The sequence below is a fragment of the Eutrigla gurnardus genome, assembly GCF_963514095.1.
Source record: "Eutrigla gurnardus genome assembly, chromosome: 13".
In the NCBI taxonomy this organism is placed as follows: Eukaryota; Metazoa; Chordata; class Actinopteri; order Perciformes; family Triglidae; genus Eutrigla; species Eutrigla gurnardus.
Window position 1 is genome coordinate 12,511,684 of NC_139936.1, and position 13,745 is coordinate 12,525,428.

The 13,745-nt window shown below is 41.0% G+C and overlaps 1 protein-coding gene across 1 annotated transcript; it reads left to right on the forward strand.

Moving 5' to 3' along the window:
- Positions 1 to 3,441: 3,441 nt before the first annotated feature.
- On the forward strand, positions 3,442 to 11,269 carry mrps27 (mitochondrial ribosomal protein S27). The gene is made up of 11 exons (XM_084024468.1): positions 3,442 to 3,561; positions 3,837 to 3,914; positions 6,629 to 6,699; positions 6,841 to 6,899; positions 7,536 to 7,650; positions 8,209 to 8,287; positions 8,807 to 8,922; positions 9,026 to 9,128; positions 9,240 to 9,382; positions 10,124 to 10,285; positions 10,698 to 11,269. Exons 1-11 carry the CDS (start codon positions 3,489 to 3,491, stop codon positions 10,944 to 10,946), a joined length of 1,248 nt encoding a protein of 415 aa, XP_083880594.1. The 5' UTR covers positions 3,442 to 3,488; the 3' UTR covers positions 10,947 to 11,269.
- The last annotated feature ends 2,476 nt before the right edge of the window (positions 11,270 to 13,745 follow it).

Below are 13,745 nucleotides of genomic sequence, written 5' to 3' on the forward strand. Positions count from 1 at the left end.
ATATAAGCCCAGATATCAAATCTCACTCCTCTTCGTCTGACACGTAGTTTACCAATCCAGAGATGTGAGTTTCAAAAAGCTTGCCTTTCTCCTCCTGCTTCTCTTTCAAAGCAGAGGAAGAGGAAGAGAAAACACCTCTCCCCTTCTCTCTTTTTGGTTGTGATCAAACAACTGTGACGGACACAGTGGGTGTCCCAGACAAAGGCTTCATATGTCTGTATGACTCAGAATAAAGCATTGTTTCTGCTCATTGCAGAAGCCTCACTAAAAATAGAAATACTCCTGGAAAAAGTGATTTTTAAAAATGTATTCTGAAGTAAAAGGAGATGCATAATAATACAGCGCATCAGGCGGGATGTCCCGGATTATAAAGTAATTTGCCAAACGGTCATTTATTTATTGTGCTTCAATATAACATGGAGCTCCCTGGCCTGCAGTATCACATCATACCTCCCTCTATTGTGTCAGTTCAGGTAAACACCAAGCCATTTCTTGTCAGATGAAATGCAGAACAGCAGCTTCTCGTTTTCTACCGGTGGCGACCACCATGTCCTAAAGGGCGAAACTGCAAACAGTTTGAGGAAGTTCTCACATCCTCCTACTCCTTTCCTTTCTTCACCTTACACATTTCAATCCCGACCACTGGCTCAGAGAGGAACCCGCAGAGAGTGGCTCTGCCGTTTGTTATCACCTCGTCTCCTTTCCAGAATCAGTTCACATTGTGCAATCGCTGAGGAACAACACATACAACTGAACCCGCCCCAGAGACCTCATGAAAGATGGAGTTTCATAAGGCAGTTCCATCCCTCCTGTGTGCGTTTTTAACGAACTGAAACTTTAGAGATCATGAGAATGCAAAGACCAACCCACTCATTAAGGAGAACAGGTAGATGCTGTCGTGATGGGAACACGAATCCCGTGGTACGAAAACCGTTTTATTGTTCTGCTTTGCAAAACGTACTAATCACAACATGAAACTGTGTCTTATTGGGGGAAAGTGCAAATAACAGTTAATGAATCAGTGATTTTAGGCAATGCACTGAGATCATTTGAGCCCAAATAAAGCTGTAAAATACAAATGATTTTACACATGCTGTGGCCTTAAAGAATATATGAATATAAACGTAATCGAGCACACAATAGTGTTCTTATTGGAAAATGATTGCACACCTAGCATCGGCTCCAACAATGCCAACAAGAGGACACGGCATCGCACAAACAAATCATAAGATAGAACAGAATGTAGAGAATATCCCTGAAAAGATACGGCTGTATCCCCAATTGTGCGAGTTGAAATGTTTACATCCTGTCAGTTCTCTCGAGTGCCAGACCGAATATATTGTGTATCTTGTCTGTAGTCTTTCTCATCATTTCACGTCCTACTGTCAAACTAATTCACAGGCAGGAGAGGGTAAAATTGCATATTTAAAATTAAAAAAAAGACTTAAAGCTCTGCTTTACAATTTTGTCTTGTAATTAATGTCACAACCTTAATATACCTTTTCCACTCTGTTTAGTTTTTGTGAATAAGCACTTCTTAGTTGCTTTTCCTTTTTTTATACCTTCCAATGCATAATTTTGTTTGTTTTTAACTTACGTTCACTGCAAGAAAACCAAATATTGTTTAATCTCTTATGTGACGTAGAAATGCAGTTCGTATTGCTTAGAAAAGTCCACCAACAAATCTATTTTTATCATTTGTTAATACATTTCTTACAATGCATCTTTTGTGTCACATGCGACCTATCTCACCTGTTCACTAATACTAATGTGCTATAATATGAAGCTATAGCTGTGAAATAAAAAGGAAGCAGACAGAGGGGGTGTGGTTGTGGTTGTGGTTGTGGTGGTGGTGGTGTGTGTGTTTGTGTGTGTGTGTGTTTGTGTGTGTTTGTGTGTGTGTGTGTGTGTGTGCGTGTGTGTTTGTGTGTGTGTGTGTGTGTGTGTGTGTGTGTGTGTGTGTGTGTGTGTGTTTGTGGGGGGGGGGGGGGGGGGGGGGTACTTCTGTCTGTTTACAATGTTCACTGTCAGTGTGGACTTTCTCTGGGCACTCCAGCTTCCTCCCACAGCCTATAGACAGGAAAAGTTAATTGATGACTAAAAAGCTGTCTGAATGGGAGCATTAACGCTCGTCTGTATCTATGTGCCCCCCCCCCCCCCTGCAGACCCAAATAAGATAAGTGGTTACAAATAATGGATGGATGTATGATTGCACACTAAGAATTGGCTCCAGTAACACCAACAAGAGGACACGCCAATGCACCAACAAATCATAACAGAGAAAAGAATAGAGAATATTCCTGAAAAGATACGGCTGTATTCCCGATTGTGCGAGTAGCAATGTTTACTTCCTGTCAGTTCTCTCTAGTGCAGCTTGTGTTGGAGCTTCCTGTTTTGCTGGCAAATGAGAAAACGAGATGGTGCTAAAATTCTTCCATGTTTTGTTTCACAAAAGTGTCCCACCCAATTCTCAACCTGTCCCCTCCTTTGACCCACAGCCAAGAAAACATACTGTAAGCATAGCTGAGCGCTGTCATCTTCAAAAACAAGAACCCTGGTAGAGAGGTGAGTGGACGACACGCCAACGGCCTCGCAGTGCACAGAAACACACATAAAGGAAATTATGCCAGATAAAATCTCACAGCTCCCAATTTGGGGTGCCATCATCCCTCCTGCTTTATTTTGAGAGTGTGGTATTATTATTATTTTTTTTGTATTATGGTATTATATTGTGTGCCATCTTTTAAACATAACTGCATAGATCTAATGCCCTGACAAGCCTCTGGAAGCAGCCATAATAATAGTAGTTATAATGTGACTTTTCATGGTTTTATCTGCAGTGCCACAAGGCAAAGAGAAGCTACTGCACTTCTGTCTCTGTCTCCTTTTTATACAAACAGCGCCCTCTATCGTCACAACATCTGTACTGTTCAAATATTGATCAACTCTTTATGGTCAATTTCAAAGCACAGCCCTGCATCAGAGTTACTTTTGTTCGCCTCAGTCAACCAATGTATTATTATTATTGCATGGAATTCTGAGTATAAATGATTTAGGATAAATATAGACAAGACATAGAAAAGAAACATTCCATTAATTTATGCATAAAAGTGTTGTGGCTGATATACTTTAAAATACACCTTTGTTATTTAAAGCCCATACATGATTATGTCCGGTATACATATTTTTTTTTATTTTTTTTTTTGAGTGGGGGGGGGGTTACATTATGTTCATACATTACATATATTTAGTGGCATTATTTTATACTTTATTGTTTGACTTCCACAGATATTTATGAACAAATATAAATCAATGCGAACGTGGTCGCAAACTACAGATGGCCTACAGATCGCGTTAGGGGCGCAGTTCATCTCGAACGAGACGTCGACTTCCGTTTTGTGTCTCACGCTTGGTATAACCCTCTTTTGGGGGGAAATTTCAAACACCCCCTGCTCTCCACCCCAGCTAAGAAATGGTATCGTCCAAAGATGGCGGCCTCCGTGTGGAAGCGATGTGTGACTGCAGCTGTCAAAGTTAAATGTTTATCTCCGTCTCTTTCAGGTAAACACATCTTGCATCTAGCCACGATAAAAATCATAGTTGTATACGATTCTATTTGTTCGTTTAGCTTCTATTTATTTGTCTTTCATTGTCGCTGTTTGGTTATTAAGGAGCTAAATGTCCCCAGTTCATGTTGTTGGCTAACTGTAGCTAACGTTAACCGATTTGCAATGTTCAACACGTATTATGCGTCATGGTCTCAAAAAGTAACATTAACCAGCGTATTAAACGTAGTGTTTGTTTCTCCATGTCCGTGTTGACTGTTGTCTTCGCAGCCCGGAGATGGATGCTGTCAGCGGCTTACACAGATCCCAAGGTTTGGGAGGCGAGAGACAAAGATCCTCAGAACCTGGGTAAGAGATCATACTGGTCCAGCTAATACTAACTAGAGTCTACAACGTGAAGTCGAGATTTGTGGTCATTATCCAGAAGAACCTATTTCAATGTCACCTTTTTTGTCACCTATTACATATACACAATGTCAGTATTTAACCATCTTCAGTGGTCAGCACTGTGGAATATACTAATAACTTTTATTTATGTAGTTCTTAAAGTACAATTTATGTCCAGAGTTGCAATACTTTTTTTGCCAAGATCTTGTATTGGTGATGGGAGTCTTCTCCAGCACAAATATTCCTAATGGGGTTCAGGTCTGGACTCTGTGGTGGCCAGAATGAGGTCTTGTGCTCCCCTAACCACTCTTTCATAATTTTAGCCTGATGAATCCTGGCGTTGTCACTTTGGAATATGCCCTTGTCATCAGGAAAGTGAATGAATGAATGAATTCATGGGAAACACCTGTTCATTCAGTATATTCAGGTAGTCCGCTGACCTCATAACTAGGCCTGTCACGATAACAAATTTTGCTGGGCGATTAATTGTCCCAGAAATGATTGCGATAAGCGATAATATTGCCGTTTTGAGACCATTTTCAACTGATATAATGCGAGTACACCCTTTCAAAAATCAAAACGTTTATTTCTAAAGAATATTTAACGTGAGAACTGAAAAACATTTAAAATATCAAAATAAATAAATAAAACAACCAAAAAAATAAATAAAATGGACTCTCAAACTAGTTTAACAAAAATGCATTGAATAAAAACACACACAACCGAAACACTAAATAAATCGGATGTTAACTAGCTGAGCATCGGCAGCAGCAAAATAGGCGCTGGCGAGCACAGCAAGAGGATGGAGGTCGCTGACGAGCTGAAACGGCCGAAGACCCTGATAGAAGTGTTTTTCAATCGGGAGAAGGCCTTCCGCAATAAAGTGGAGAAGCTCAAGAGGGTAAGTGACCCCCAGAACTTCCAAAAAGAGGAGAACCTGAAGTCCTCAACCAGCCTGGAGAACTTCATGAACCTCCAGGCTGAGATGGAGGTCACCCATGAGAAGGCTGTTCTTATCCGCCAGCTGCAGGGGGAGATCCAGACCCTGAAAGAAGACCTCTCTGAGAAAGAGGAGGCCTTAAATGACAACATGAGTGAGAGCCTGAACTTACAGGGCTCAGCCTGCTGGCAGAACTACCTTAACCTCCATGCTGAGAAGCAAGTCACTCAAGGCCTCCGAGCCCAATTAGCTCAGCTCAAAAAACGGTACCAGTGCAAGACCCTGCAGCAGGAGCAGCAGAAGGAGGCTCTGGAAAAACAGCTGGAGCTGACAACTTTACTCCTCAAAGACTCGGAGGACCTGAAAGACAAACAGGTCTCATCCAACCAGGAGCTGGTGTCTAACCTCCACACTGCCATTGAAGACAATCAGGTCCAGAAGAAGACCCTGGACCAGGAGCAGGAGAAGCAAGTCCTTGAAGAACAGGTCACTGCCAACCAGGAGTCACCAGCAGACAAGACAGACAACAAGGTCGAGAGAGACAAGCTCCTCAGCAAGTTTTTAAAAAAAAGTAAAAAAGAAAAAGAAAAAAATGCATTTGGATGCTATTGTATTGGTTACATGTTTTTGTTTAAGGTTGCCATGGTAACGGTTGCCATGGTAACCTGTGTTTATGATTGCTATGGTAACAGTTGCTATGGTAACGGTTGCCATGGCAACCATAAACAATAGTTACCATGGCAACCATAAACAACGGGTACCATGGCAACCGGAAACAAACACATAAACCAAAACAATACCGACTAAATGCGTTTTTTTTTTTTTTAAATATATGGCAGCTGTCGCGTTTGGCTTTGAAACCAGTTCCATCTTTTTAAAACTCCAAATCTCAACTAGCGTGTTTGCTACTAGCGGGGCTCCGATGCTACACGCTACACCAGGGGTCGATCTCCCCACACAGAGACTGTGCGCTGACAGGTAACTGACACAACACGTGACGAGGGCTGGACGGTGATGCACCGGAGTGAAAACTCTCTGGTGCAGAGACGCAAGGAAAAATTTTAATTATCACGGCTGGCAAAGTAACCGAGCTCATTAAAAGTTATCATGCGATTAATTGATCTCTTCTTACCCAGATGCGCCCGACGGGTATTGACCCCGTCCAGAGTGACGTTATGAATTTTACAAGATGCAGCTCCCAAATTTGGAGTGCTATAAACTATTTTCAGTACTTTTTGGGTAGTGATTGAAAGTAAAAAGACAAAACAATCAAGTGCCGAAAGTTGTCACTAAATGCCTGATTCTTCAGATTCTTAGTTGTGTTTTCTATCAATTGTCATCCTGATTGTCTATTCTGTAAATTTATTTTTCTTGCTTATTCTGTACACGCAACATCTATTGCATTTCTGTCTGTCCTGGAGGAGAGATCACCCCAATTTAATCCCCAGATACACTTGAGTTCAAATGTGACGTTTAGTTGACATCCACATCCAGAAGTATTGCATGTTATTTTTACGTCAAAATGAATGAAGACATATTTTGGGGACTGCATGCAGCAGTTGAACACCAAGTGATGCACTCGATCGACACAGGGTGGCAGTGTAACGCTGCAGCATCACGTTGGTAACTGTTCAATGATGTGGGTATAATTATACACAACCACACTTTTGACACTATGAATAGTTTGTATAGAACATGTTGAACATGATTTTTTTTGTGTTTTTTTTACTTACAGCTATACTGGCCTCCATTATGGACAGGACATACGACAGGAATCTCCCAGTTAGCTCTCTGACTGTGTCACGGGTAAGCTCGAGATCTAAATGTCTGGTATTTTATCTATTTAGTGGAAAATCTCTCAATGATATATCAGCCAATATGTTTGAATTTGATGGCAGTAGGAACAAAGTTTTCTGTTAATATTTATGTTTTCTGTTTGTGTTTCAGTTTGTGGACAACATTTCATCGCGAGAGGAAGTTGATCAAGCAGAGTACTACCTTTACAAGTGAGTGGGATCATTTTACTCTTTCTGCATCGGTTTCTGCATCATCATTTCTGTGTCAGCTTTCTGCTACCTTGGTCTTGTGTGATACTGATGTTGTCTGTGCTTTTCTTGGAATGAATTGTCTGTTTGGTTTGTCTGTTTTGGTTTATGTTGAGTCACGTACTTGTCTTTGTTCGGGGCAACCCCAGACCTTTCCTGTTTACTCAGTTCTCTGGAATCTCACCCATTCTTGTGAATAATAAGATTTGGTAAATTGCAAACCCAATTGCATTATTGTACACAGCACATGCATTTTCTTAAACGGTTGAGATTCAATTGTATACTTTTCCACTTTGTGGAGCTTGTAAATTGTTATAATTTGTATTATTATTATTGTCAATATAGATTACATTGTCCTTGATGTCTCTGGACTCTTGTTTCTTGTTTATTAGTGCTGCGTTTTCAGGGTTAAGCTGTCCAATATGCTGTTTGCTCTTTTGGTGGTTCAGCAACCAAATTAGTTTATCCTGACATTGAAATGGGGTTGCAGGTCATCTCTTCCCTTCCTCACATCTTTCTTGTAATTTCATTTTGCACATTTAGTAAATCAGAACTGTGGTGGATGTATGAAAAGGAAAACTGTTTGTGTTTATCCAGGTTTCGCCACAGTCCAAACTGTTGGTACCTGAGAGACTGGACCATTCACAGTTGGATCAGGCAGTGTCTAAAACACGGGGCCAGAGAGAAGGCCCTCCACACAGTTAAAAACAAGGTACACGTTATAATCCCTCTCTATAATCATAACAATAAACACACGAGACCCTGTGGTCAATGTGAAGGAGGCCCATCTTTTTAATCAGAAAGAAAATCTGAACAGAGGCCGCCCAATGGGGCCGACAGCTGCAATTATCTGGCAGTGTGAGTGATCATAGATCCAATTTTAGCCACCCAGATGCATTTTCAAACGTATCCCAGCGGCACAAATGATGTCAAATATGTTCGACATTTTCACCACAGTCTGTGTGCTGTTCCTGAATGAGTCGTAGTATCTGGGAATCACTGAATTATTCCTAAAGCATAGACGCACACTTGCCGATGATGTGTTTACGGTGAGGTAAAACACAGCATATTGGGTCAGTATGGTCGCCTGTAGTGTTGTTTTGATTGGTTTCATGTTACGTGGGATAAGAGGCCTCAAGGTGAGTGACGCATTATAACCAGCAGTTGTGTTATTTTGTGATATACACCGTCTTTACTGAATCATGAAGGGCAAACAGTCAATGTTCACGGATAAATAATGTAAATCCTGTGTTTGTGTGTGTTTGTGCAGGTCCAGTATGGAATATTCCCAGATGACTTGACCTTCAACCTGCTCATAGATTCTTACATTAAGGACGGAGACTTTAAAAGTGAGGCTTTTTTTCACAGTGTATGTCCAATCAGACATTTGGGGAAAATAAGGTTCAGACGGACTGAAATAAAGTACAGTCTCTCCAGATACATCCTTGTTGACTTTGAATATTTCCAGGAGTGGGAACAAACTGTCATTAAAAACAGTTCTTTCCTTGTTTGTAAAAGACAGAGGTGAAGGGGAAGCCTGGTTAGTTTTTCTGCAATAACATTAGAAAGTAAACAATACATAGTTTTTGGCAAATAGTGACACTGTGTTACATTAGATACAATCATGAATTCTCTGTTTAAAAGTACGTCCAGTATGCCTGAAGGTTCTCAGTCGTCCCCACTCATCCGAGAGGCTTGTTCTGTTCTGGATGAACCTAAGAAGCCTCTTGGATGAGAAGCCAACCATCTTCAAAAACCTAAAGCAACTTTCCAGATAGTAAAGCTATCAAAGATAACTGGCAGTATGGAAATGAAACAAAGACATAAGTGTCATGTAGAAATAACCTGTTTTTGTTGTAAATGCACAGGCGCGTGCTCTGTGGTTGAAGAGGTTATGCTTCAGGAGGCCTTCGACCTTCCCTCTACACAGATCCTGTCTCTGTACTCCCTGGGCAGCTACCGAGCAATGAAACCAGAGCTCACTGTGAGTCAAACGGCAGCAACCCGTCGTCATTTGGATGTTGCAGCAGGACGAACAAATGCACTTCCAAATAAGATGCTTACACTCTGTTCCTCACTGCGTTCAGGTGTCAGAGGAGCGGGCGTTGGGAGCGTCGCTGCTCATCTGTGGACTCACGCAAGACAACACTGTTGGCCTCAGCGCTCAGCTACTTGGCAATGCTCTACTAGGTGTGCATATGAGTCTCTTCCCCACCAGTTTTATTTTTTTAACATGACTCAACCAGTGGTCTTTCATTATTCTGTGTGTTTCATCTATTCTCCTCCTTCCTCCCCATCCAGGCAAGGTGGAGATGTTGAAGGGCATTCATGCCGTGTTTAAAGGGATGCCTCTCTTCTGGGATCGTGGATATCTGGGCCGAGCGCTGGCCGTCATGGAGAGAGTCGCTGCTGCCTCCGGTGACGTCAGGCTGTCCAAAGACATTGTGAGGGGCCAAGAAAATCCAATTCACTGTTTCAAATTGTTGTTGCTAGTCTTTGTTATCGAGCTTCTCCTCTGACTATGAGCTTGACGTCAGACAGACATATTTCCTCAAAGTGTGAGACTGCTCTGGTCTAAACTTTCTTTCAAATGGGATGTTGTGTAATCACACAGCACAGTATTAAACACACACACACACACACACACTAGAGACTGTGATTTTCCAGGTGGGGTGTATGACACAGACGGTCTTCATCTGCTGAGATAAAACACACATGCTGTCATGTTGTTGTTATTTTTACATATTTGCACCGACGCACAGTCGGGTGCAGCGCCTGTAAGCCGGCCTGCGCTGTCCAGTTCAATGGCCCGGCTTTGTCCACGTCTAATGAGATTTTGGAGAGCCTGGAGCACAGAAGACGTCTGTGAGAATCACCGCCAACAGGAACTGAACAGCCCGTGTCAGACAGAGTCACAGTAATAATGTAGACGGAGCAGATAACACCGTAGGACACGGAGGAAATTTTACATCTCAAATGGAAGTGGGTGACTGCCGCCTCAGGTGACAGATGATGTTACCTCTTCCTGGGATGAGGTGTTCTCTTTCATCGTTACATGCCTGTTCTGTAATTTTTAAATAACATACTGCGTCTTCTCTAAGTTAAAAAAGAGTAGCTTCAGGCATAATAAACATAATAAATGAAAAGAAAATGTATTACTTAATGTATTTTTTATTATTCTTCAGCTCGACAACATAGATGAGATGCTGCAGGAGCTGTCTTCTACCTCAGACAGCGATTCGTCTGGAGAGGAGTCTGCCAGTGAAGAGGACAAGAAAGAAGACACCATAGATGAAGATGATCAGGCCGAGCAAGCTAAGCTACCTCAGTATGTCAGCAGATTCAAGGTGGGTGTTGGTGCAGGTTGCATTTTCATGAATATTTTCTAGCTGACACTTTTCTCTTTTCCTGCCTCTAATGGCGAATAAGTGTATTTATGGGCATGTCACTGCCACCTGTTCATCAGTGGAATCGTGTGAAACCACGCTTTGTCTTTTTTATATCTGATACTGGCCAGTAAGTGTGGTCCCTTGCCGATCCACCTGTACAGTTGTCTTAAACAGACTACAAAAAAAACACTGTTCCTTAAAACCAAACGTGGACTATCGGATATCTTTATTGGGACCCCCAGACTCCAGATAATCCGTCTCTTTTTTAAATGTTTTAAATAAATCTCACTGGTTTGGAGGACTTCACTCAAGTCATTTCAATGAAGTGATGTTGGTGTTTCAACATCTCTTTGTTTCCCTGCCTCATCAGGAACTGAGCAGCCAGCTGGACTCTCAGGGTAAAGTGGACTCGGTCTCCTTCCAGGCTTCAGTGACCGCTCTGGCCCAGCAGAACCTGGCCGCTGCAGAGCAACACGACTTGGAGCAGTACACGAGGCGGGTGCAGGACTGGGCGGCAGAGAAGAGACACCTCATCCAGAGAGAGAAGGAGATGAGGGAGAAGGCAGAGGAGGAGAAACAGGAGCGGTTAGCTGCCATGGCTGCAGCCGAGCAGGCGTAAGAGAGTAGATGGAGATGAATCACCATCAAGAACTGCGTGTTGAAATAGAGTTTTTCAACACGCAGTATTTGTCACTAAAATAGTGAAATGTCAACATTACATCTGCTTCTGTCACTGGTTACTTTTGTATATAACAGTTATTGTGTGCTTAAGTGATATGTGTTGCTCTGTTTTTATAGAATGAAATGGGGCAAAAATTAAATTTCATTTGTGTAAGAAATGGTGTCTCACATTTTTTGTTTTTCTGGGATGAGCTCATTATTGGAACTTCGATTGTCAAGCCTGATGGTTGGGTGACCTCATATAAGCAAAAAAAAAAAGGGAAAGATCTTACCATCACTTCCTCCCACTCCTTTTCCTCTCTGCTTGCCGTCGTGTGTTTTCTGTGCACGTCTGTCAAAAGCATCTTTGTGAGTTCTCTCAGGAGATTAAAAGGCGTGTTGCACAAAAGACTTTGCTGATAAGCAGACGAGAGAAAACCCAAATTCTTTGCATGGAAAGGTGCGTGCTTATGTGGCAGTATAGATCCTGATAAGTGTATGAATAGACACATAATGCAGATCTGTATTTGTTGAGTAAAAATATCAATACCTGAGTGCAGCATAAGCTGATAACATGAAAACCTTGTAAATAAGGGTGAAGCCTAAGTTTAGACTCCACAAAAAGATAAGATGATCTTTGGCGAAGAAAATGCTGTTGTGGTTTTGCACATAATGCATTCATTCCACATTATGTTGTCGGTATTCAGTATTCAGAACATGGTCTTGGGAACCAGCCTGGTATGCAGTCTGGGATGAATGAACAGCACAAAATGCTAAACAAGAAGGCTCCTTACTGACTGCTTTTCAGAGCAGTCAATGTTTTTCTATACAAGCGTTAATAGTCAAAATTTAGCTGTCTGAAAATATCATTACTTCTGTCTGCCTCCTGAAATTGAGTGTACGTTTTTTTCTTCCCCTTTGAAACCCAGGGTCCACTTGGTTGGATTTTTGAATTGTAAATTACAAAGTGGAGATTTACAAATAACTAGATTAAAACATAATACGACTTGATTAGATTAAAGAGCAAATAAGGTAGTATGGAATATGATCCACGCATGAAATCTGGCCCCAATAACTTTACTTATTCTATATGAATAGCATTAATGCTAGCTCTGAAAGGTATGTATAGATGCATGTCATCATTCCTACATTAACTTAACCCATAATCCTATTAATTGATTCATAAATGGTTACCAAACTGTAAAAGAGCCACTATAGTGAGTCTCCTCACAATGAAGTCATTTTATTCCAGCTTCAATACACAGACCATTTTTGTTTGACACCTATTCCCCACTGATAAAGCTATGACTTTGTAAAATCTGTTGCTTTAATCTGCAATAAAATGTGTCCTTCATTCTTTGTCGTCTGCTCAATCCTCAGATTCGTTGGTTTAAAAGTAACACAAGTGGGGTCATTTAGGGTGTTTGAGCAAGTGTCAGACAGGTGTGCTAACACTGCTGATGGTGGGCGAGAAAGTCAGGAAGTTTGACATCCACATCACTGGTTATCTGATGCCCAGAGCCTTTTAAGTGGTTTTAAAGACCTGTGTGTATTTTGTGGAGGGGGAAGGAGAGGTGTGGAAGGAATATGTCTCACGGATTATTTGACAAATGTAAATATTGCAAAATCTGGAAGAGAAAATGGGATGCATTAGACATGAACAGTGTTGAGCCTGGATACAGAACAGCTGCCACCTTATTTGTAGAATAAAGCCACTTGGCTGGTTAGAGAATTAATATTAAAGCCAGCCGGTCCTCGTCTTATCTTTTGGCTTCAGCGTGTACTTTCACGCAGAACAATCATTTCTGCTAAATGCCTGATTTGCACATTTTTAAACACTTGTAGCGTTTTATACTCCCATCACTGCACTTTATCCTTATCATGTCAATACAAACTGTCTTGTGTTTTTTTTTTCACTCAGTTGATTTGTAGGTGTGCTTTACATCCCAGACCGCTCTGTCTGTCTTGTTCCGTAAAGCAGATTACAAGGTTGAGATGCTGCTGCTTGTGTTGCTCTCGGCTCCAGAGAAACACGTTCATTAATCTTTCATTGTTCATCAAGGTCAGCTGCTTCGTATTTAACATTTCAAAGAGATAAGTGAAAACCAATAATGTTTCATTTAGCTGTCTGTTTGTTTTTAGGGTATTCGTGGCCTTTATTTGTCCTGACATTGGTGTATTGCTTACATATTAAACAGTGACAAATTAGGCAGATGTGCAGTGGTAATTATAAATTGGATATATTTGCTGTCTGATGTTATTTTGTCAACATCGGCTGGTAAATTAAAATATTGAAAACATTTGCAACAAAATAGCATTCTATTGCATTAAATCTTTAATGTAATTAATGCTAAAGTTTTGTGCACCTTATTTCTAGATAAATGCAAGACTTTCTGTAACGTTTTAGTTTGTAAAGAAAACTATTTTGAAATAACTTCTCAGAGATAACAGTTTGGATCAATTTAATTGTTGATGTTGAGAGTCATGTGTAATTTGTTTTGTTTAATTCAACAATTACTCTTATAGACATACGCTTTGATGAGTAGCCTGCAACACTCAATTAAATCCATCACATGCCATCAATTAACAGTTGACTTGTTTGTTTACGTTTGTTGACTTATAGTATCTGTTGTAATGAACTGCTGTTGTAAGACAGTGATGTAGCATGGTAAAAATAGTGTTTATATAATTCATGGGAAAGGTAGGGGGGGGGGGGGGGTGTCAGGCAACACATAATGATCACTTTCACAACAATGGT

What these genes read in the sequence shown, in the direction of transcription:
- mrps27 (XM_084024468.1), top strand. Translation starts at nt 3,489, where the DNA reads ATGGCGGCCTCCGTGTGGAAGCGATGTGTGACTGCAGCTGTCAAAGTT. An exon ending in GCAGAGTACTACCTTTACAA is followed by an intron (nt 6,900 to 7,535) that starts GTGAGTGGGATC and finishes GTGTTTATCCAG; the next exon opens with GTTTCGCCACAGTCCAAACT. An exon ending in TAAGGACGGAGACTTTAAAA is followed by an intron (nt 8,288 to 8,806) that starts GTGAGGCTTTTT and finishes GTAAATGCACAG; the next exon opens with GCGCGTGCTCTGTGGTTGAA.